At 30.9% G+C, this 24,216-nt stretch overlaps 2 protein-coding genes across 3 annotated transcripts; both read right to left on the bottom strand.

The window, feature by feature from the left end:
• Positions 1–2,094: 2,094 nt before the first annotated feature.
• LOC112417041 (zinc finger protein GIS3) lies at positions 2,095–3,165 on the bottom strand. The gene has a single exon (XM_024771722.2). The coding sequence runs from the start codon at positions 3,064–3,066 to the stop codon at positions 2,233–2,235; it is 834 nt and encodes a 277-aa protein (XP_024627490.1). The 5' UTR covers positions 3,067–3,165; the 3' UTR covers positions 2,095–2,232.
• Positions 3,166–17,905: 14,740 nt separating this feature from the next.
• Positions 17,906–23,350, bottom strand: LOC11443713 (chaperone protein dnaJ 15). 2 transcript variants are annotated; one of them, XM_024771716.2, is made up of 12 exons: positions 23,195–23,350; positions 22,837–23,023; positions 21,894–22,017; positions 21,056–21,138; positions 20,861–20,972; positions 20,668–20,772; positions 20,541–20,591; positions 19,698–19,787; positions 19,505–19,613; positions 19,264–19,412; positions 19,130–19,183; positions 17,906–18,528 (listed from the first exon to the last, which is right to left on the bottom strand). In XM_024771716.2, the coding sequence occupies exons 2-12, from the start codon at positions 22,959–22,961 to the stop codon at positions 18,286–18,288; spliced, it is 1,245 nt and encodes a 414-aa protein (XP_024627484.1). In that variant the 5' UTR covers positions 22,962–23,023; positions 23,195–23,350; the 3' UTR covers positions 17,906–18,285. The 2 variants fall into 2 exon arrangements, with proteins under 2 accessions (XP_024627484.1, XP_003592629.1); XM_003592581.4 differs by having other exon boundaries at positions 22,837–23,350.
• Between the last annotated feature and the right edge of the window lie 866 nt (positions 23,351–24,216).

Raw genomic sequence — 24,216 nt, 5'->3', positions numbered from 1 at the left:
TTTTCTCAACTATTAATACTTGTGTTGAGTCCGGTATGCTCCATTTAGGCTAAACTCCATTTATTCTATTTAGGGTTTGGATGCAAGACATGTGACAAAAAAATATCTAACGGTTGAGATTTTAAATTAAAAAACAATAAAAGGTTGTTGCAATATGAAAGAAGAAAAGAAGGGAACATGATTTGTTTGTTATTATTATGTATTTTTATTAAACAAATATTATCTTTTAATTTAAAATCTCAACCGTTCAATATTTTTTTACCACATGTCTTGCATCCAAATCCTAAATGGAGTAAATAAAGCTTAGCTTAAATGGAGCATACCCGAACTCGTATATAAGGCACCAACCAAACCGTTGAAGGGTTAAATATAGAAGTTTTGACGTTTAGAATGAAAGTATTGTGATAATGTTTCACGTTCTTTGAGAGGCATAAAGATCTTAAAAATCTATAGAGGGAACAAAACAATGGAATCAATGTATCAGCCTTCATCTAAGATTCTCTTTCTTGTCAAAAATAAGATTCTTTTTCTTGCATGGTTATAATGTTATTGCAACAACGTGACACAATTGGGCATAATTAGTTGTTTTTCCAATTTTGTTCATGATGCTGCTCTAATCACCGATATATAATGGTTTCTTAATTTTGTTGACAAAAATTAAATTATGTTGTTACATATGCCACTGACACTGACATAAACAAACGTAACTATTAACACCCCCTATTCACCGCATAAGAAATTCAAACAAATGCATAAAAAAGAAGGGTATTGCGGATTCAAATTCGCACCTAAACATATTTTCTTCTCCACACTTGAGTAAAACTTTAGTGTTGTAATCTTTACTGTATTTTTTTATTTTTTTTCATTCATAGCCATAGAGCTTGTGACCACGTGATTCTGATAATAATGTTGTTACTCTCTATCAATAATTAAAAAATAATCTTTATGAGTTTGTAAGTATTTATAAATTAAAGAAGTTAAATGAGATATTAGGTAACAAAACATAATGACACCAATATTATGTTGGTTTGAGTAGAGCCAGACTCAAATCTTTAAGTAACGACTTCAGGTAAATTATGACATGGTAAAAAATTGAGAGGACTCGCATAAAATCTATATATTTGGCCAAGTTAGATCTGCATATATGTAAGATAGATAATTCTAGTAGTAGTAGTAGTATATACTACGTAACAAGCATCAAGTAATTTACCATATGTTGAAAATTGAAATGCTCTTTTGACCTCAACAAAGTACAGTACTTTCAACTTAAAACTCCTGTGATCACGTGAACTAAAATTTTGTACTATAGACTTAATTTCTTAAAAGAGTTGTGTTACTTGTACAACTTATGCAACAACCTTTGACAATGTGAAGAGCACGCAAATCAAAATCAATAAAAATATATTAAAAAATAACAAAAAAGTTGTTGGTTGTACAAAAATGATGTTCAAATATCATTCCTTTTCTTAAAATTTAGGCATGAACTGAAATTTATCATTCGTCATTATAATTTAATTAATGGATTGTACTTTCTGCCTGTCCTAGCTATACCTGCATAAACATCACTGGTTTTGATATATTGGGCTGTATCCGTATGTCTATTCATTTTTATTTTACATTTCTCACCATACAGTTACTAAATTAATAATTGAGTCGTTAACAGGATCCAATGCATGTCAGATTTAATCACTCCTCAATCAAAATGTTATAATGATCCAGTCATAATAATAAGCATCAAGCAAGATATATATAGTCTTGTAGTTGTAATCTCAAAAGATAGAGTTCAAATCCCAAATATCATTCTATTATATAATAATTTCTTCTTCTTTTTTCTCCCATTTTTAAAAGCATCTTTCCATTATATACAATACAATGAAATGGACAAGAATGTACTAAAAAAAATGCATCAATCCCCTATAGTTTGGTTCATCGGATAGTTTTATAAAATATTAGTTTTTTTTTGACGAATATTAATATTAGTTTTAATATATCATTTTATCAATCTATTTATTACAATTTAATCAATAATACTTCAAAAATTGTTGAATTTATAAATGTAAATGGGTAGTATGCAACTTTTTTGAATAATAATAGTGAAAAATAGAGCAGATAGCAGTTGTTGAAATAATTTGCTTAAACAAAACCTAAAAATAAAATAAAATAAATGTACACTCAGCCACACACACACACATATATATATATATATATATATATATATATATATATTAGCCCTTAAGGGGAGCATCTAGAATAACCAAGCTGAGCCGAGCCACGTGATCGATTTGCAGCTGGCGCAAGACTAAGGTGCAAATCTAAGCCCAATGCATCATCAAAATTGGGCCCACTATCACCTTTTGAGAACCTACTCAAACATGGCCCATGGTGGGCCCGGGCCTGAACCTGCATCGTTGACAATGTGGACGTTGAATCCCCTACAACGCCAACACATGGAAACATCCCTGCACCCACAGGTTTCACCATATTACTATTATTATTACTACTACTACTACTCATCATGGTGTTTCCGTTTCCCGACGGGAAAACGCAACCGTGTGAAACTGAGACGTGGAACGGAGGAGGAGCGGAACGTGGCGGAACGTAAACCCAGGAGGAAGGGGAAGCTGGAACCATCATGGAACCTGGCGGAGCTAGCAAGTGTTGTGGAGGAGCAAAGGCGGAGATGATAGGGTTTCGAACGAAAGACACGGCGGCGTTTCGGTTAGCTTGTAACTGAGCACGTTTGAGTTGTTGACGTTCTTTTTTGTGAGCGTTTTGGTGTCCGCCAAGGGCTTGTGAATTTGCAAACTCTCTGCAACAATATTGGCACTCGTATTTTCTTTCACCGGAGGAAGGTGGGAAAGTTTCGTTGATACCAGAGGAGTCCGGTGATCTTGATGGTGAAGTTGAGGTGGAAGAAGAAGTTGTTTTGGTTGTTGTTGTTGTTGAGTCTTGAATATCATGCATGGTTTCATCTTCATGGAAGCTGAAACCAAAGAGCTTAAGGTGTGTTTGGGAAGTTGGGTTTGTTGTTTTAGTATTGTAATGATCATGGTGGTTGTTATCCATGGAAGTTGTTTGAATTTGAATAGAGTTGAAGGGTTTGTGAGTTGTGATGAAGAAAGAGTTGTGAAAGTGTGAGACAAGAAGAGCGACACTTAATGTGTTTATATTAAGGATTTGTTGCATGTGTTGGGTCTATTTATACACGAGATTCTTTTTTTTCTTTTTCAAACTAAGTGGTAAACACCCCTTAATTCACATACATCAATAATGTTTCTTCTAGTGAACTTAACTGTTGGTAGAAAAAATACATAATATATTTAAGGTCTGGAGTTCGAACTCTGACCACCACATGTTTTAAATTTAGACCCAGTTCAAAATATTCGGTCTAGCATTATTGACATTATTAATGGAGCTATGCCTTTACATACTACACAATTAAATTTTATGCAGAGGAAGACCCTAGTAATTTACAATTTGATAAGGGATAAATAAAGTCTGATCAAATATTATTTTATTTATAATTTAAACTTGCGATTTTATCGAATAACTTGTCTTAACTGTCTTATAAGCCCTAGCTCAATTAACAAAAATGTTGAAATTGTTAGGCCGAACGTCATAACCAGAGTTCGAACCCCGATACCTCTACTTTGTGTGTGTAAGTTTATGATAACTTTGTCATATCGTCTATTAAAAAAACTTGTCTTAACTGAATTTCATTAATTATTTGAGTACAAATTATTTGATTTTCAATTGGTTTTGTTTTGATATACACAAATTAAAAAATAAAAAAAAAAGAATGATGTGGAGAGAGAAAGATTATGCGGATGTCTGAAGGAAGGAAGAGAAAGTGTGTGAAGAAATGGGAACACGACCCAAGAAGACCCACAAGGAAGGGACCCAAATGGTTGGAATTGTCTCTCATAAACAGTTATTTACTCGTTAGTTCAAATTACAAAGGTGACCTTGTCATCAATTATTTGACTAATGAACAGTTAGGCATATCAGAGATGGAATGAATGGGGTGAGGACGAGGATTATATTTATGGTTGATGTAGAAAAAGAAATCATTTTATTATTCCAACAATCAGAGGGTCATGGAATCGGGACGAGGATTGAGAATATGATGATATGCATGTGATCAAAGTATGGCATGGCACAGGTTTAAAGTCTTGTAGTATAAAAATTTAATGATTGGCTTTGGGTAACTGCCAACAATTCAATATGAATATATCGTTTTCTTTTCAGTTTATATTTCATTCATACACTTCAAATTTAAGCATAAAGCTAGCTAGAGTTTGTAGGGTAACCCATGGTCTCAACCTATTAACTTGTTGATTTGGTTGTTTTAAAAAAAAAACAAGTTGTTGATTTGGTGAATATATATTGAAAGAGAGAGTGCAGCTATTTAATAGTCGACTGGGGCCATTCCTTTGTTTATCATCTCAACCCCAATGACTTCAATGTCTAGATCATCACAAGACAGAATCGTTGGACTAGTGTCAATGAATTCGGTTTAGCAGATTTTTTTTTTGTTTTTTCTTTCTTTTAATCATATGGTTTTTTTTGGTACTTTTAATTATATGGTTGATGCAAAGTATCTATTTACATTAAGGATGACTCTCTTAAAAAAAATAAAACAGAAAATAAGGATGACTAATTTTTATCCGAAAATCAGACTCATCACTCTTAATATGGTCACTAATAAAACAACAAATTCAAGTTAATAACATAAAACGACATAGTACATATACTTAAAAATATGATTATATTCAAGCCACTGAATATACTCATATTTTCGGATCTGCAACATTGACGACGCAAAAGTCATTAGTTGAATCTGCATTTGATCAAAGCTAATATTTCAACGTGAATAAAAAAAAACACCGCATTAAGATGGGAACCAAAAACATACCACACAAAGACGGAAAAAAAAAATGACGTGCTAGACGACAAAATAACAAAAATAAACTGAAAATCACTTATTTAACTAAAAGAAAAAGAAAAACAATTCAAAAAAGTGATTTCGGATCAAAATTAACCCCAAATAATCATCTCTCTTTGATAGAGAAAAATAATTTAAAAAAATGATTTCCGGTTAAAATTAACCCTAAATCATTCATATTTGGTAGATCAAAAAGAAAAAAATTTGTCACATTCGGAAAGGGAAAAGAGAGAGTTGTTATCAACATTGTTGTTGCCTACTAAATACTGCAATCGATCTTATTTATGTGTTAATTAACTCAAGCGACAAATAAAAACTTCTCTTTTTATATATATATATATACACCTCGGTCGCAAATATGTCTTTCTAAAAGAATAGTACTACTAGACTTTCTTTAGTAAAAATGAGAAGTTTTTCTTTAGTGAAGGAATAAGTCAGTCGATTGTAACAAAAAAAGAAAGAATAAGTTAGTTGATAATAGATTTTTTTTTTTTTTTTTTTTGGAAAGAAATAGAAAAATTTACAGTCGTTAACAAATAACTTGTAATGAATAGCTAATGATAGACAGTTAACTTAAGCGTTCGATAAAATTACTAGTTTTTTTTCTTTTGAAAGAATAAAATTACTAGTTTATTAAGCCTATAAATGTAAAATGATATGAAAGTCTTATTTAGTTATTTTTAGAAGAAACATAATTGAATTGGTCTAACTCATAAATGTTCCTTGGATTTAAATCTTCTATATCCTATGGGTATATCACGAGATAAATATCGTCTCGGTTCTTATACTCACTTAAGGCTTTTCAGGAGCCGTATGAGGTGAAAATCTTATGTACAGTTCTCTAAGAGATGGGAACAATAATGTTAATAATCATTGATTAGGATTATCTATTAAATGATAGAGTTTACATCAATTCTCTATTAAATGATAATTTTCGAGTTTGAATTATGAAACCGATGTCAACATGTCGTTGAATTTGCCAAAGCAACTTGTTGGTATATCAAGTGTGAGAAATATGTCTCACAGCATATGGAAAAGTGAATGTTCAACACTTTATAAACGAGAGGATCCATAAACCTAATACTTTAAGGTTTTGAGTAATTGTTGGTATGTTAAGTGTGAATAATATATCTCACATCTGATAAAAAAAGTGAATGTTAAACACTTTATAAACAAAGAGAATCCATAAACCTAATACCTTAAGATTTTAGAAGTGTGGTACCTACCTACATGCATGTCTCTCTAATGTAAGTGTTCATCTAGGCTCTCCACTTGACCAAACACAATCAACAATTGTATTGACTCGAACATCTAATATAAGTCGTGCAAAAGAATTTATTAACAATATTTCTTTTACTCAGAGCATCTAATAAGTCGTGCATAAGAATTTATCATTTATCAACAATATATTTTTTATTTGACTATAAATTTATCTATAAATTAGATAAGTGTAGATTGATGTTTAATTTGTGTGGCAATCGTTAGTTGCACTCTTTCCATGTATTTGAACAAATTGTGTGAGATGGCCAATTGAAAGCTTACCAGCTTCCTTGATCAACTGATGATATTAAGTTTTCTAAATCAAGACTTTAACTCAACTTAGACATCAGGTCACTTCATACCAAATACAATTATGACCGTACATTATCTCTTCATGATTCTCGGTCATGTCTCCCTATTTTCTACGACATTATAGTTAATATTGCTAACAATTACACATCTATCAACTCACACAGCAGAAAAAATTCTAATATTTTTCACTTAAAGGGATATTATTGAACTCAACACAAAAAATACAAGCAAATTGAAATTCTGAAAATAGAACTTCCATCCTCACTATGGTCTTACCTGTCTCATGAAATGAAAATTCTTGAAGTATCTTTGACGTTCAAGTTAGTATTAGAGCAAAAAGTGAGAGAGGTATAGAAGGGATAGATAGTGTGTTGCATTTGTGATGAAAGACACTCTTATCAAGGTTGTCGTATGGAGTTAAAGACTTGATGAGAAGTCGTTACATGCATCGTTTCATCAGTTCCAATGATTTGTTACGAGTCATTGAGGCATTGCGGAGCGGCGAGTCCCAAGGTAGCCATTAAAGTTTGATTGGAAGATATCCAAGGCTACTAGACCGGATCATAATCGTGTTCGGGCATGTGACCATTTGGACTTAATAGGTAGTGAACTATATATGGACCTTTGGACTAGTACAAAACAATTTTAATTCATCAATTTTATTTTTTTTAGGAATTTTAATTCCTCAAGTTTTTAGTTGTTTGATTAAGACTATCAATCTTTTTTCTCATCTATTGTGTACAAAAAAAAAACTTTAACAATATAGATTGCTCACATTGTTTTAAATCGATACAATTTTGGTCCCTTTAATTCCACTCATTTACATAATTGATCCCCCTATTTTAAAATCCATCAATTTCAATCCCTCGTTCAAAATCGTAGACTATAAAATGGTGATGTAGCTAGCACGTTACGTAACATACAAAATGATGATGTTGAATAATCTACATGGATAAATTATTTACAAGTCATTAATTAAATTACCTAAATTCCCCTAAAAAAAAAAATTAAATTACCTAAATTATTAATTTTTAAAGTTGAAACTATATGTTTTAGTTTTTTTTTTTTTTTTTTTTTTTGTATTTTCATGGATGTTAATAATTTCATATCATCATATTGTATATTATTATGTTATTTAAAGCATGTCACACAATCTTTTATCAGACTAAAAATCTAAGTGAAAGATCAAAACTGATGGATTTTAAATGAGAGAACCAACTTCCTGAATGAGAGAAAATAAGGAGACATCCAAAACTATAATTAATACAAAAAATTATTAATTAAAAAAATCAAATTCAACTAAAAAGTAAAAAACAAGATTTTTCTTTTCTTTAAATTCTAATCTTACATTCTACAAATTTTATCAAATTCTATTATTTTGAAACTTTCGATAATATTTTATACCTCAAGTTCATCATCATCGAATCCCAAACATTTTAGATTAAAAATTGAAGGTATGATTAAATTTAAATAATTTTAATCTTTTTTGACAAGATAGTTTTAAAAATATAAATACTAGACTAACCGAAATGCACATACACTATAAAAACCAGAATTTAATTAAACCTTTTGTCAAAAAAAAAAATTGTATTCAAACCTATTGATTAGGGTTAATTATGTTTAAAGTCCTGTAAATAAGTGAGCTTCTAACATTGGTCCCTATTTAAATTTTATTAAATTTTTCATCCTCAACGTTTTTTTCCGTTTGTAAGTTTGGTCCTTGCCGTCAAATTGTGCTGACTAGGTTAACAAAATGCTGACTCAGACATGTCACGTGGACATTTCAAGTGACATGACTGTCATGTGGTAAATGACATCATATGTTTTTGGTCCCTATAAAATTGGGATCTTTTAAGTTTAGTCCTTAATTATAATAGTGTTTTTAGTCCATATAAAAAAATTATGCAGTCAGTTTTAGTCCCTACTAAATCTAAATTTGTTTAATTATGCTTAAACTTTTAAGATTTTGAAATTTTTTTTGGACAAGTGTTAAGAACATTACGAAAAGTTCATTTGCAAAAAATTATCTCAAAATTTTATTTCTACGTCCAGAATTTTATTACTTTTATTTTGAACTTTTGTCTATTAAAAAAATTCATATTTAATTTATTTCATAATAAAAAATTCTAAATTTATTAAACGAGCCGTTTGTAATGTTCTAAACTTGTATAAAAAAAAACCATTGAAAAATTTAAGAGTTTAAGGATAGTTACAAATTTTCCCATAATTTTTGTCAAAGCCTATCACTCTCCTTCATTCTTTTTTATTCTTCTAGATCCATAAAATATTTCACCCTGCAAATATTTCCGGTCATTCCCTGAATTTGCTGGGGAAAAAAACCAAATATGTGTTACTGTTTCTCTTTGTTACTACTTCGCTCTCTTCAATCTTCTTCGCTCCCACTCTTTGTTTCCCGATCCAAACCTTGAAAATCGACTGGTTCTGTTTCTCTCTCGAAAAGTTTGTTGCTGGATTTTTCAATGGTGAATATTGTTGAGTTTTTGTGTGTTGAAGTTGACGTGTGATTAAGTTGTTGAAATTGATGTCTTACATGAATTTACAAGCAAAGTTTAGAAGAGTGTCGCCAGCGTGAACGAGGTGGTGAATAGAGTAGGAGAGAGTTTGGATTTTTCACCACCTCGTTCACGCCGACGACGCTTTTCTAAAAACTCTTAAATTTTTCAATAATTTTTTTTTATACAAGTCTAGAACATTACTAAAGGTTCGTTTACTAAAATTTAGAATTTTTTAACATGAAATAAATTAAATATGAATTTTTTTAAAAGACAAAAGTTTAAAATAAAAGTAACAAAAATCTGGACGCAGAAATAAATTTTTGAGATAATTTTTTGCAGATAAACTTTTCGTGATGTTCTTAATACTTGTGCAAAAAATTGTTCAAAATCTTAAAAGTTTAAGCATAATTAAACAAATTTAGATTTAGTAGGGACTAAAACAGATTGCATAATTGTTTTATATGGACTAAAAACACTATTATAATTAAGTAAGGACTAAACTTAAAAGGTCCCAATTTTATAGGGACCAAAAACATATGATGTCATTTACCACATGACAGCCATATCACTTGAAATGTCCACGTGACATGTCTGAGTCAACATTCTGTTAGCCTAATCAGCACAGTTTGACGGCAAAGGCCAAACTTACAAACGGAAAAAATGTTGGGATGAAAAATTTAATAAAATTTAAATAGGAACGAATATTAAAAATTCGTTTATTTATAGCAACCTTAAACATAATTAATTAGATTATTGATGAAGGAACGAAAACCAATGAGGCAAACAAAGGCATCGTGAAGCCCATGTGTTTATCTCCCCACCCTGGCTACTGCTGACACCAACTACTTGTGCAGCTGATCTGATCTCATCTCATACAAAGAATTTCTGAAACCATCCTTATTCTTTGCAAGTGTTATGTCTGCATGCCTCAAATCTAGACATATATATTTGTCTCTTCCACACCTTAATTATATTTCACCGATTTATTTTATTTCTTTTACCAATTTTAGCCTCTATTCAATCTAAAATGCCGACATCTTCACCACCCACCAGCCACCACCAAATGCATATATATTGATATTAGCTATATATCTCTAGAAAAAGTGGAAACTATATGCCCTACAACAAGAGAGTTTTCATAGTATATGACAGAATCCAAGATCGTAAACAAAACTATACATGACTTTCAAATATAATCTAACACATCGTCCCTGCTTCTTATCAGTAGATTTAGTATCACTTGTACTTATATTATATCAACTCTTTTTGAATAAATTATTTTGTTTAATTACTCTCAAATCTAATCTAACACATACACTTTGATCTAGTATTGTACATGATCTCCTCCAATGAGGTGGATGCATTATTCTTTTGACGTATCAAAATATAAATCACCGCTAAAATTGATGTTTATATTTAGTGTTCATTCGTCTGTTGAATATTATTAGTACCATTTTTTAGAGAAATATGGCTCGAAAAAAAATCACTTTGTCAACTTATATATCCCATGTTAGCAATTTTTCGTGACTAAAGTCAAAGCAAGAATAAGCTCCAAACACCTACCTAGCTAGGAGATTGATTCATATTCATACTATAGGTATATATATGAAAAATATTAAAGTAAAAACAGGAACCTTTACTCATTATATACACACATCATGTGTATTATAGTTGCCTTGTCTAAAAGGACATTTTAATGTTTATGACATGAAGGACATCTGAATGAATATGATAACGCTCAGGTGAGTATTTACTAAATTTTAGAGTTTGGGTCCCCCACCATTACGTGTTGTTCATGATGAATTGTTGTTGTTTATGATGTTTGCGTGATTGACGTTGAAATCTATATTTCTATATTGGTTTTCTAGCTTTGAGAGAGATCTATGAGAATCTTACTAACTCCAAAGAAAGTGAGAGCTTTTTGTAGGTTTGTTTGTAATCTTCCACTTAAAAAGTATATCATTAGTTTATCATAATCATAATGGCTTATACTAATACCACCCGCCCGTCTATAATTTGATTTTTGTTAATTGTTTTGGTTATACTAGCTAGCTTTCAACTCAAATATATAAACTAACAAATATTTTAGTTTATTGGACTTAATCATAAGTAATTTTTAAATATTAACTTATTATATTGAGAAACGTATTAAATTTTGTTTGTTATGAATAATCTTTTAGTTTTTTTTTTTTTTTTTTTTTTTTTTATGATCACAAATAGTTTATATAGTTTTTCTTAAGGAAATAGTATACATTTTTTAAAAACGTCTATTTTAATTAAAAAAAACCTATTTTTTTTTTAATAAAAAAAACATAGACAGCCAAACCTAAGAAATAAAGTCTCTTACTTCTATCCTTAAAAAAAAAAGTCTCTTACTTCTAAGTCTTTATCACAACTCTTACGCTCTGTTTGGATAAACTGAAACTAACGGAGCGGAATGGAAAAAAAAATTCATTCCATTGTTTGAATATTTTACGATGGAATGAAACTAATTTCCCACTCCATTGTTTGAAAAGTGGACGGAACGGAAAGTGTTATAACTTTTTTTATTCCTTTTTTACCAATTAGTTTAAAAAATCAATTTGTTGAATTTGTCAACTCAATTCAATGAATATATGGGTATTTTGGCATCAAATAACATCATAATAAACAAGTACAAAATAAACATGAGTAACACCATAAATTCAATATATTTTGCAAAAGTTTTTTTTTTTTAATTTTTAACAAGCAATTTCATTTAGGAGTCTCAAAGTCAATACATGTTCATACTTCATACCATAAACAACAAAAAATATATTGTACTAATTAGTTAGAAGTGAAGATATTGTGCAGTGCGTAATAATGGTTCATGCATGATATAGAATAATTATATTTCTATTTGGTAGCTTAAACTTCATAGGCTTAATTATAGTAAAGTTAGAAAAATTATTGAAAACTAGAAAACACAATGGAAATGATGTAAGAGATTTATGAGTGAATAAAGAAGTGATATTGGAAACGAGACAGGAAAGAGTGGTAGAAGATGGGAAAAGCAAGATAAAATAAGACACGCTGAACAAAAGAAAAAAATGAAGGAAGGAGGGTAAAGTTGTCATTGTACTATTAATGTATTCCATTCCATTAGTTTAATGAGTGGTATTGGATGAAATGAGTTCCATCATACTCCATTCCATCCTATTCATTTTTTGCAAAATCAAACAATGGAACATGGTTTTATCCCACTCCACTCCATTCCATTCCATCAATCCAAACATAGCCTTAATGTGGCCCACCATGTCCCCTCTTTCTGGTATGTGTATTCAATTTAAACCCCACCCTTCGAAAGTAGTCATATTTTCCCATGTAACGAAAACATTTGTAATTCGCAGTGACACAAAATCACCTTTTGCACCTAAAATTTATATTCCTTTTTCAATTATTTTAGACCATGTATACCACATATTCACCAAATTTAAAAAAATATTGACCATGTAAATTACGTATAGCAGCTATGTTCCTTTTGTCTTATTTTTTTTTAGAAATTTTTATTCCTATTTACATGTCATTTTCAAAGTTTAATGCAAAATAAACTATTATTTTGTCAAAAATGTGCATAAATGATTAAAATATTATAGAAAAAAGAGACCAAGATATTTTTTTTTATTAATTTTTTGGATATCTGTAAATGATTAAACTTAGACACGACAACTAAAAATAAACGGAGATGCAATATAAAACACCAATTACCCTTAGTTTTACTATTAATCATGTAAGAAACTTCTCCCACTTTGTTATAGATTTTCTTTTAATCAACTTTAGTATAGAATTAAGAGTACGTAAAACACTTTATTACAAGGTGAAAAGGACATTTTTTTTTTGGTGTATTTGACAGAAGGTGATAAAGAGATATGAGGAGAGAAATGAAAGAAATACATAAAAGAGAGGGAGTTAGAGAACTCTATTGAAAAAAGACTCAAATTCAAATTTAAAAATATAGCAAATGCTAACATGTGTCCTTCACATGTTTAGGAATTAAATATAAAATTTTTGCCGTAAAAGTTATGCATTCAATTTTTTAAAAGTTTAAAATATGTTTTTTTTTAATTTTTTGAAAATTCAATTTAAATATAAATTTGTTTGTTGTAAGATTTATATATTTAAATTATTTTAACATGTGCTCTTAAGGGTTAGCGAGACTACTCTAAAAATATTGATTAATTTGGAAGAGATATGAACATATATGCATTATGGGTGGCCCGGAGGGTGGGAGGGAGGGGCGGCAACCTAGGTACTGTTTTTTTAGGGGTATCAAAATTATTATTTGTACGTAGTCAGTACTATATATATATATATATATATATATATATATATGGGTTAATATGTCTTTACCCCCCTGTAATTTGGGCGAGTTCCGGTTTTCCCCCCTGTAAAAAAAAAAGTTTAGATTCCAACCCTGTAAAATAAGATTCTTTGATTTTAGCCCCTGACCCATGTGACTGTGCATAATTGCTGACGTGGCGAGCTGAGTGGCATGCTGATTGTGCATATTTGATTATGTGGCGTGCTGACTGTATAATTAATTTTTTTATTTATTTAAAAAATATATAAAAATTAAAAAAAATCATTTTTTTTATTACGAATTTTTTTTTCTTTCTGAAATATATATTTTTCGAAAATTCCAAAATTTATAATTTACGAAAAAATATATATTTCAAAAATTTTTAAAATTATTTTCGAAAATATGGAATATATATTTTTTGAAGTTTAAAACAGATTTTTTTTCGAAAAATAAGTTTTTTAAATTTTCTCAACAAAAAAAAAATCTGGATACAAATTTATTTAAAAATTTAAGAAAATTTAGATTTTTATCACGATGTGTTACAGATTTGAATATTTTTTAATATTTAAAAATTGAGGATAAAAAAAAATCTGGAAATTTTTTTAATATGTGTTATTTATATTGAAAATTATGCGTATTTTTGAAAAGAAACAGCCAACCCAAAAGCTGAAAGAGGTTGTTTTCTTTATATATATTTCCAAAAATGTTATGTAAAAAAATTCATACACTTACTATAATTTGAAACTTTCGAATAATTTAAAAAAAATCCAAATTAAATTAAAATTTTAAAAATATTCGAAAAAATAATATAAGCTAATTTTTGAATGTTTTGGTAAAAAAATTAATATTTTTATTTTTTGTAAAAAAATCCAATTTATTTTTTTCGTTTTTTAAAAAAATTGTTTTTTTTTCTTGATTTTAAATTTTTGAAAATTAATTTTAAGTTTTTTTTATCTTTTTTAAAATAATTTATTAAACAATTACACACATGTCAAATTTTAAAAAAAATTAAAATTAAAATAATTACACAGTGGCGTGCCACATCAGCGTCTGAATGGGGTCAGGGGTGTTTTGTGAAGAATCTTCATATTACAGGGGTGTTTTGTGGAGAATCTTTATATTATAGGGTTGGAATCTAAACTTTTTTTTTTACAGCGGGGAAAACCGGAACTCGCCCAAATTACAGGGGGTAAAGACATATTAACCCTATATATATATATATATATATATATATATATATATATATATATATATATATATATATTAATTTTCTTTGATTAATTCTATTGAAAATATATTTTTAGAGAACTTTGATTATAAATGAGTTTTGTGTAACAAAAAATATAAGAAGAAAATATTAGAATAATTAAAAAGACACAATTTTATTGTTTCGTCCAAGGCATCAAAAATCTTAGGATTGGCTTTGCATGCATGCGCGCGCACATACATACATTCATACATATATCCAAGTTGGTTACCTAATTAATTGTTTTTTTGTTGTTACAGTTAATTTTCATCTTCTATGATTAGAAAATTCTTTATTTTTTATACGTTCATTTTTCACACCTAGAGTCCCAATGTTTATTAGTAAGACGATTCCATTTTTTCCTTCTGGGAACGTGATAGTTATACGAAACATATAGGACAATTTTCATCATTCTGGAACTCTTTCTATTTAGTATGAAGACAAAATTTGATCCAGATTCCCTATCATCAAAACAATTGACACAAACAAATTAATTGAATACTATATGATTGTGACTGAAACAATAACACGGTGCTCGAATTAATCTTGTAATGCAATCAGCCAATGATGTACGAATTAATCTCCCTTTGCCATATTTTTCAATTGTAGAATTGATACGAACACTTGTAGTCTTGATGCATTGTAGAGAATTTCAGCCTAAAAATTGACAGAATCGTCACGGAAATTAAGTTCCATGTCCTTGAAAACCTAAGAAAAATATGCTTTTTTTGATTTAGAAAATTATGCTTTACTTAGCTAGCTATAACCTACGACATCAAAGAGAAATAATTAATCAATTGCTAGGTAAACTGTCCATAAAATTATAAACCCAATTCTAATTTGATTCTCATACGATTACTAAACTATGAATCTAACTGAGTAAATCCAAGATTAGGTTACTCAAATTAGATTTTATTGAAAACCAATTAAGAATATAGTATACCATATTCTATCATTTATGGAAAATCATTTTAATTAATCTTAATCAAAGTATCCTTATCATGCTGAATTCATCCATATCCATCCAACCCATTCCAAATTTTTATATATCTATTTTACAATTTATTTATTTATAAAATTAATTAATATTGTGTTTTAGTAAATGAAACTCATTTACCCAAGAACATGAGATGACACAGGTCTCTTTTAATTTAACCAAAATTCTAGGTTGCGCACACGGATAATACTCAGTTTACATCAAAAATGAACCAATTGTTAACGAACTTCACCAAAGAACAAACTGTTCAAAAGAACTTAAGTTCAATTTTTGTGTGAAACAATTTTTGACGAAACTCTGTGTACATCACGACTGAACTCCAAATTACACAGACCATTTTCCACCGGAGATAAACTACTTAAAAATTATGTATGCGATTGCGATGTGCTTATTCTTAAAATAACCGTAAACACTTAATTCCTTGGGTTTGTGGCAGATTCTCTCTTGGGAAATATCCTAGAAGATGAGGTAAGAAAGAATGGCCTAACTAATTAAAAACCTATAAGACCCTTGGATTGAAGTCAAGACAAAACTTGTTTAGATTACAAGAAATGGTAAGCATAATTTAGTGTTTATGCTTAAAGTCATCTTCACTTATTTGTCTGTTTCTAAACAAAGCATCTAAGTAATTGGTACAGTCTCCTAATTTAATATACTATATGATAACATATCTGAAGGCTGAATAACATCTATGTATCTTTTATTCTACAAAATAGCTTCCTTATATTCAAAGGTCTGTTTATGTCTTGTGTTTGTTCAAAAGTGCAAATCAACCGGAGAAATATTTGTTTTTTTTTTATAGCAACTGATAGAACATTTTGAATATTATTGAGGCTATGTGTAGTGTAGGTTAGTAATTGAAGGACAATAATATAGTTAAACCAAGTCAGAGAGTAAGTAACATAGAGTACGAAAGAAACAAGGCTCAAAGGATTAGGTAATTATTTTTGGCAAGTAACTCAAATTATAGCTTGTCATTACGTTTCGAGTAGTGTGTAACGTACTAAACTTGAAGTTTTTCTTTATTAAAACAACCCTTTTAAAAAATAAAATAGCATTTAAGTTTTAACTCGATCCTTCCCTACACAAACACAACTGTCTTCTTTCCTACTCTACTCCGCAATCTTAATTTTCTTTTTCATAGAAGTTGCACCTGCATTGCAGGTTACAACTTCTCCCTTCTTCATTTTTTTTAAATAAATTAATTTGTTAAAAAAGGATAATCTAATAGCAGGACATTGTAACAACATCAAATTATGTTCCTATACTACCATCATCATAATTAGCCTGAACAATAACACCCAGTAAGTCCAACCGAAGCAACTGCTCTAGTCACTTTCATTGTGAGCCCTCACAATGAAGAAGTTTTTTTTTTCCCAATTGTAAAAAGTGGATATTTTTTTAGTGAACAGTGGATATTTTTTTTAGATGAAGATGAGATTCTTACACACTATCCACACGACATGACATTGACGATGACGACATCATTCCAACCGAAACGACTATATATTCTGATTACAATCCACTCGGACATCTAGTTCATTAAATTTGACCTACGTACAAGGTAGTCAAATATGATAAGTATAGACTTGTTGTCAATTCCAATGGATGCATGTGGAGGTGTAGAGCATCCCTAATCGAGAAAAGAAAGTTGTGAGAAATCGCACACTTGAATGAGATGATACATGTTTACCAGTATCTGTGTTGCTCTCACACGTTCATGAAAAGTTTTACACAGCCACACAAAAAAGTGTGGTTAGACAAACATTAGGTGTTTGAACAGCTTTACAAAAAACTGAGCTATCTCATAATGAACTGCCAAGATATCTCTGTTATGCTAACGTTCAGCATAATCCTAGAATTGCAGATACATCCAACCTACTACTATAAAGGCAATTTTGTCCACAATAATAGAGTCTTCGTGGATGAAAGAATTCCTACCACTAGCTTTACTTGAGCTTAGAGATTATTTAGCACTACAAGCCCAAAGAAACCTTCATGGAGGAAAGAATCCATAGGACGAGTAAATTTTGGGTTGCTGGTATTCACTCTTCGGTCTACACAATTTCAAATTTTCATATTTTTAGTTCATTTTTCTCTTAACACATCAAATACAGAGCAAGATGGAGTAATCAAAACCGTAAATGAACAAGTCATCTTAGGGGTCTTCTCTCAACACATCAATACAGAGCAAGATGGAGTAATTGCATGTATCAGGCTCTTCCAAAGTAAACAACTCAGAGTAAAACAAATAATATTTACGTTCTCTGAAAGGCGCAAAATTTTAAAAGTACAACATCTACACTAGCACTTATTTAGTAATATTTTGTGCCGCAAGGCTTGGTAAAGGAAAAGAAGGAAAAAAATGTCAGTTACAAGAATGAACATATCATTACAGTATCAAAAATATATATGTTGAGGATGCTACAAGGGAATCGGAAAATTTGAGTCTCATTGGACAGAAAAAAATATGGGAAACAGAAAGAGACATGTTCTGTATACCTTTGACTGCATCACAAACCAATGAACAAATTAACCAACCAGTTCAACTTTGAGGAACCAAGCAAATGAAAACATTGTAGACATACACTACACCCAATATATCCACGGGCTGCTGCTTTAAGTTTGATCCCAAGACGATGGTCACTCAAGCATATTGTGTTCTAAGAGATAAACAAAATGAAGTGTATTTTAAATCAACTTCTTATCAGAACCCGAGCCCTTAAGATTGAGGTTGAACCATTTCTTTTTGCCTGATTTATCCTTACTATCTGACCCTCCATCTTCCCCAGGGCTCTCACCTTTGGAATCTTCACCAGAAATTTTGCTAGAACTTCCATTGCTTAAATTACTGCCACTTCCACTAGTACTGGTTGGCTTGACAATGGTGAAGGTAGAATGGATACCGTCCCTTTGTTTCAGAAGCTCATCCACCTGGGTAACCAGAAAAATAACAGACAAGTTACATCATATTGTATTTGCAAGTGTAAAAACACCGAAGAGCAGAACACATTTAATGGTAGTGCCGGGGTAAATTATATCAAAACATTTTTTTTTTTTACTATTCATTTTCAATTGATATGTTTACGATAACAATTGAAAATACAGTGAGAATCTGCAGAAATGGTGAAAACAGGACATATTGAAAACAGGAAATAGTTTGAGAATAGTTTTTTTCTCTGACTTTTTGTGCATCATATATTTTAACATTCATAATGCATATAAAAGACCAAAACAAGGATAAGCATCGTATGGCACAACAGCTGAGTTGTTTCGTTTTCCTCTATTAAATTCTGATAATTGATTGCAATTGCAACATACTATCGGCAAGCCAAGTAAGCCAGGTGAGAAAATCTGCAACTGATCTAGCTTGCCACAACTTAATGGAGCAGATGGGGTTTTTTTAACTGATGATCAGCTATGCTGTGGGGAATTTACTACTAAAAAAAATGCAAATGTGTACATTTGTAATTTATTAAAAAGAAAAGAAAAAAGATATGCATTTATAACTGTAGCATGTGTTAGAAGAACTTACAGACTGTTTTTCTTTTGTGTATCTGTCTGTCACTTCCTGATAGCGTGCCAATGCCTGAAAAGTATTCAGAAAAAGACCACATTAAGGACCACAAAACAAACTTCAAGCCATGAACAACTATAGAAAATAATAACCTTTCTATATTCTGATTCGAATTGCCGTAGCTCATTCCTCTTTCTTAAAATTTGAGCCTCAATATCCTGAAGTTTTTGGGTGGTATCTTCATGTGATTTTGCACATACTGCTTCAATTGTATAGCTAGCAGTCTTAAAGAAGTTATCGCCTAAACAATATCAACTCGAATTGAATTAGTTTACATGAAAAAACATCCTAAGCAAGCAAAAAAAACAATGAAACAAAATAAATTATTCAGACCATAAACGGCAAATATATGTGTGCCAGGCTTTAGTTCCGAAACTTCACAAGGTTGAAGACCTTCCAACCTTTTAAAGAAAGCCCCCTCAGGATCCTTAGCCATCGCTAACTGCACCACAACACTAAAAGTGACCACCACTTTCCAAACAGCTCGCAACACATAAAAGAAACCAAATAGACATAATATCCATACCGCATTCACGGTTGAATCCATTCTGTACACTTGAAAATGTAAGAAATACATTCCAGCAGATGTCACCTTGCCAGTCTTCTCACTATCTTCCTGTATAGACAATTGCATAGATAACTAAATAAACTTCCAATTCTAATTGCACAACTACTACTTCAATAAAGTAGTTGTGATTTGTGCAATCTATGAATCAATTATGAATGACTTAAGAAGAATTGAAGTGCATTTTGTGTTATCTCTGTCTCTGATTTGTTAGTCTAACAGCAAATTACTTTACAAAATCCAGATGATAAAATGTGTTACACAAGATTTGAAAGTTTGGATGAATTGATTTTGGTTTTTATCCAGATGATAAAAACAGGAAACACAAGGCCAAAGGCTTATTAACAGCCACCATAGCTTAAAATTCGTGCTGTTATGTTTCTGTGATATCCGAGTCCCATGTTCTCGCCCCAGGTGGTTAGGACTGCTTACAACTCAACCCACTCATGGTGAGTGTATCAATTTCAATTTAATACAAAGGGAGATAAGGGAGTAAAAGAAGAAGCACTAGGTTAATACTCCCTCATTTCCTTTTTAGTTGTCTGTTTTAAGATTATTCACACATTCCAAGAAAATCAATAAACTTTGTTACTTTTTTGATTAAATTGTTTGCTTTTTTGTATTATACCATTAACAAGATATTATCTCATTACACATATTTCTATCTCTGCAATAAATACTTAAGGGTATAATTGACAAAACAATAATTATTGTTGCATTGAACTTTGACAACAACAAATAAGAAGGGACAAAAAATTTCTACAAAAGCAACAGTTAAAAAGGAATGGAGGGAGTAGATATTACCTGCAATGCTAAACCATAGCCCCCGTTTGCATCTTGTTCGAAATAGAGCAACTGAAAAATCAGCGTTCAATATTACAATCTGATGCTATATTAGCCGGAGTCATTGCAAAAAAGGCATCAGTGATACCTTGAATTTGCTTTGTGCAGTTGAAGTAACTCTTACTACAATCCCGGACTCAGCTTGCTGCTCATTTATTGTCACACCAAAAAAGTGAGCACATTGCTTCTCTACCTGCAACAAATTGCCACATAAGTGGGTTAAGAACAAATAGAAACCAAGATTATTGCATTGCTTCATTCATCATGAAGAATGTATGAACCTTTCCACTAACAGATGTTCCCATTGGAAGGGGTCTGACTGTAACAGTGCCATTCAAAGCTTCTTCAAGAACATTAGCCGAAATGGTAGTCTTGATTGGGACACCCAGCTTGCTGTTACCAAATAAAGTAAGAAACAATGTAGAGCTAAATAATTTTGAAAACAAGCAGTCATACTCATGCTCTAAAACCCACACCTGAATAAAGCTGCAAACATAGTGTTCACAGTCCCAAGATTAGATAAATCGATTTCCATGTCCATGCTATCAGCATCAAGTGCCTGATATAAATAGGCAAAATAGCTTAAAGTTACATATTAATTAAAAGGAGAGTTGTATCAGGAATATGAACTGAAACGCGAAAGAGCTTTCGAGGACTATATAGCACTACCGATATATAAAAAACAAACCATTCACATTAATGCAAGCAGCAGAGTCCGATATATAAAAAGCAAACCATTTACATTAATGCAAGCAGCAGAGTACTAATGAAACTTAAATTATCAAGAATATATAATAGTAAAGATAAATGCATGAATTGACTAAAAGGATAGTAATCTACAAAAAGATAGGCAGAAATAACAAAAACAGTACATATGTAACTAAAAGGTCTAGTCCGAAACAAATGACTCATGTTTTACAGCTAAAATATAAACTCTAATTTTTTTTTACTAAATAAATATAATATTTGACGTGGAGATGTGTCATTCACTCAAATTCCAAGTTGCAGGGAGGCAATATGAATGCATTAGCTCCTCTCTTCTGAAATGTATATGTTGAAAGCATAAGAAAAGCTTGCAGGTTCAATTACAGACCATCATAGAAGTAAGATGTTAAAATGGCAAACTCCACAGAAAAGGGGAAAAAAATAGTAGTTGAGCAATGCATTTTTTATCTGTTTTCCAAGCTAAATAACTTAGTATAATTTTCCTATGCCACTAGCCATAATTTTTGTTTTCATACTGTAGGAAAGGCAGGAACAGATAAACAGAAGAAAAGCTTTGGATTCACATGGGAAGAAGAGGAAGAAAGTAACCTCAAATCCTGCACTGTCATACTGCCTTCTCTTTTCTGGGTCGGATAAGATATTATAAGAATATGCAACCTCTTTGAATAGTTCTGAAGCTTCAGGATTGTTGGCATTCTTGTCAGGGTGATACCTGTCAATTATATAGAGATCAGTGTTATCAATTGTGGATAGCAGAGCATAGTGTCCGACCCAAGAAAAGCTATAGCAAGCTAGCAGATAGGGGGATGGCTGCTATTTCGAAATTCCTACACAGCTTATGCAATTTATACTATATACATAAAAACTTCACAACTAGATATGACTAATCAGAGAGAGGGTAAAAACTGATAGCAGGAGTGAGACAATTTGAGAGAAAAGCTCAAACACTAATCTATAGTATTTGAATTGCAAAAATTGCTTTAATACCCCAAGCAAAAGTCATAAACATTCAATTTTAAGGGCATTTTTAAACTCATTCCAAGGTGCTACTCTAGCAACAGCGACATCTGCTATAGCGCCCAATTTTAAGAAACAAACTTAAAATGAGTGTTTTTTCAGGGTTTGGACAGGTTAATTAGGATTTGAATGAGGCAAAAATTTAGAATCTTGTCAGGGGCAACCTTAGGTAATTCAATTATGCTGTTGTTTTTTCGATCCTAAAGTTTCTGTTGAGTGCAATTCAAATTATGGTAGAGCCCAGACATGGTAATTCGAATTACACGGGTAAAATGTCTAAAAAAAAAAAAAAAACAGATTTTTATCAAAAGAGGGAATCTTTAGGAAACATAAAGACTAAATGTTGGTGCCTTTAGGGAGAGGGATTAGGGTTCTTATGTTAAGTGTTGATGACCTTAAAAATCTAGGGTTCTACAGTTGTACTAGTATATCATTTAGAAAAGTATTGTAGTATCAATTAACATAAGAAATTGAAAAAATGAGGTAGAAAGTAAAAAAGGGAAAAGAGACTGACTTGAGAGCAAGTTTTCTGTAAGCGGTTTTAATTTCCTGATCGGATGATTCCTTCGAAACGCCTAAAACTTCGTAAGGGTCACGTCGAATTGCTGGTGCAGACGTTCCTTCCATTTTTTGATCCATAGACCTGAAGCCTCTCTTTCTCTTTATCTTTATCTTTCTATTCGAACAACAAGGAGGAGTAGCTGTTGAATGAAAAAAGAAGGTAGAATTGAGCTTTTGGGGGGTTTGGGAAACTACTACTATGACCTAATAAGTGGTTTGTTCAATTGAATTGAATAGTGATAATAGAATTCAAAAAAGGGAAAAAGAGATTATGGGTGGCACGCGATTCAAAACGGCATTGGATCGGTTACCTCGGAATGTGTTTGTTGGGGATCTGAAAGAAAGAAAGAAAGAAACAGGTCAATTAGAAATAAGAGAGATTGCGTTTTGAATTCAAGAAACAACGCCAGAGTCAGGTTGCTTCTGTAAGACCAAGTCGCAAGATGGTGTCCCATTTTCTTTCTTTTTTTTACTAAATTTTTATTTATACATTCAAAATGCTCAATGGCCCATCCCAATGCTGCTTGGTTTAATTTATTTTTCCTTGCTTTCTCTAAATATAAAAACTAGTATAAGTATTTTGCCAAGACATTTTGGATTGGACCCCCTTTTTTAAATTAAAAAAAAAAATTATTTTTCTTGACAGATAAAAATAATAATATTTGATTCACGTGAGCTTAACTTAATTAGTAGGGATATTGATTGAATTTTATATGCAGAGCCCGAGATTCGAACTTCGGACATCCCACTTCTTTATAATTAAATTGTGTGAACTCTAGCCACTAGGTTACTTGACCAAAACAAATTAATAATAATAATAATATTAGTAATGCATAAATGTGTACATAAATATTTTAAGTTTTTTTAATTAAAATATTTGTGATTTGTGACATGTCAAAATATTTAATTCAAAATATTTATGTGTGATTATTTTTTGTCAATTCAATTGCATTTCTATGATGTTCGCCACAGTTATTCAACGTCTAAATCTGTCCTTAAAAGAGATCTCATTTAACGATAGGTCCGTTTAAAAAAAATATATTGACCCAATCGCCTATCTCTTGTCAAACCAATTTCGTTCGTTACCTTCGCAACACTGACATACTCTATCCGTTACATCATTAATTAAATGAACCTAAAAAGTAAAATTTACTTATATTTAAAAACGGAACAAGTATACCTTATTTCTTCTTTTGTCGGTTTTTATTAACAACATAAGCAACATCTTGCAAACTTTCCAAACCGACATATGCCTTGTTCAATTTCCCAGCAACACAACACAAGGAATGAGATGGTTAACCCCCCCCCCCTATGGAAACACAAACTAACCCGA

The sequence above is a fragment of the Medicago truncatula genome, chromosome 1 (genome assembly GCF_003473485.1).
Source record: "Medicago truncatula cultivar Jemalong A17 chromosome 1, MtrunA17r5.0-ANR, whole genome shotgun sequence".
Taxonomy (NCBI): domain Eukaryota; kingdom Viridiplantae; phylum Streptophyta; class Magnoliopsida; order Fabales; family Fabaceae; genus Medicago; species Medicago truncatula.
The sequence above is the reverse complement of the archived record's forward strand: the minus strand, read 5'-3'. Positions and strand labels throughout refer to the sequence as shown.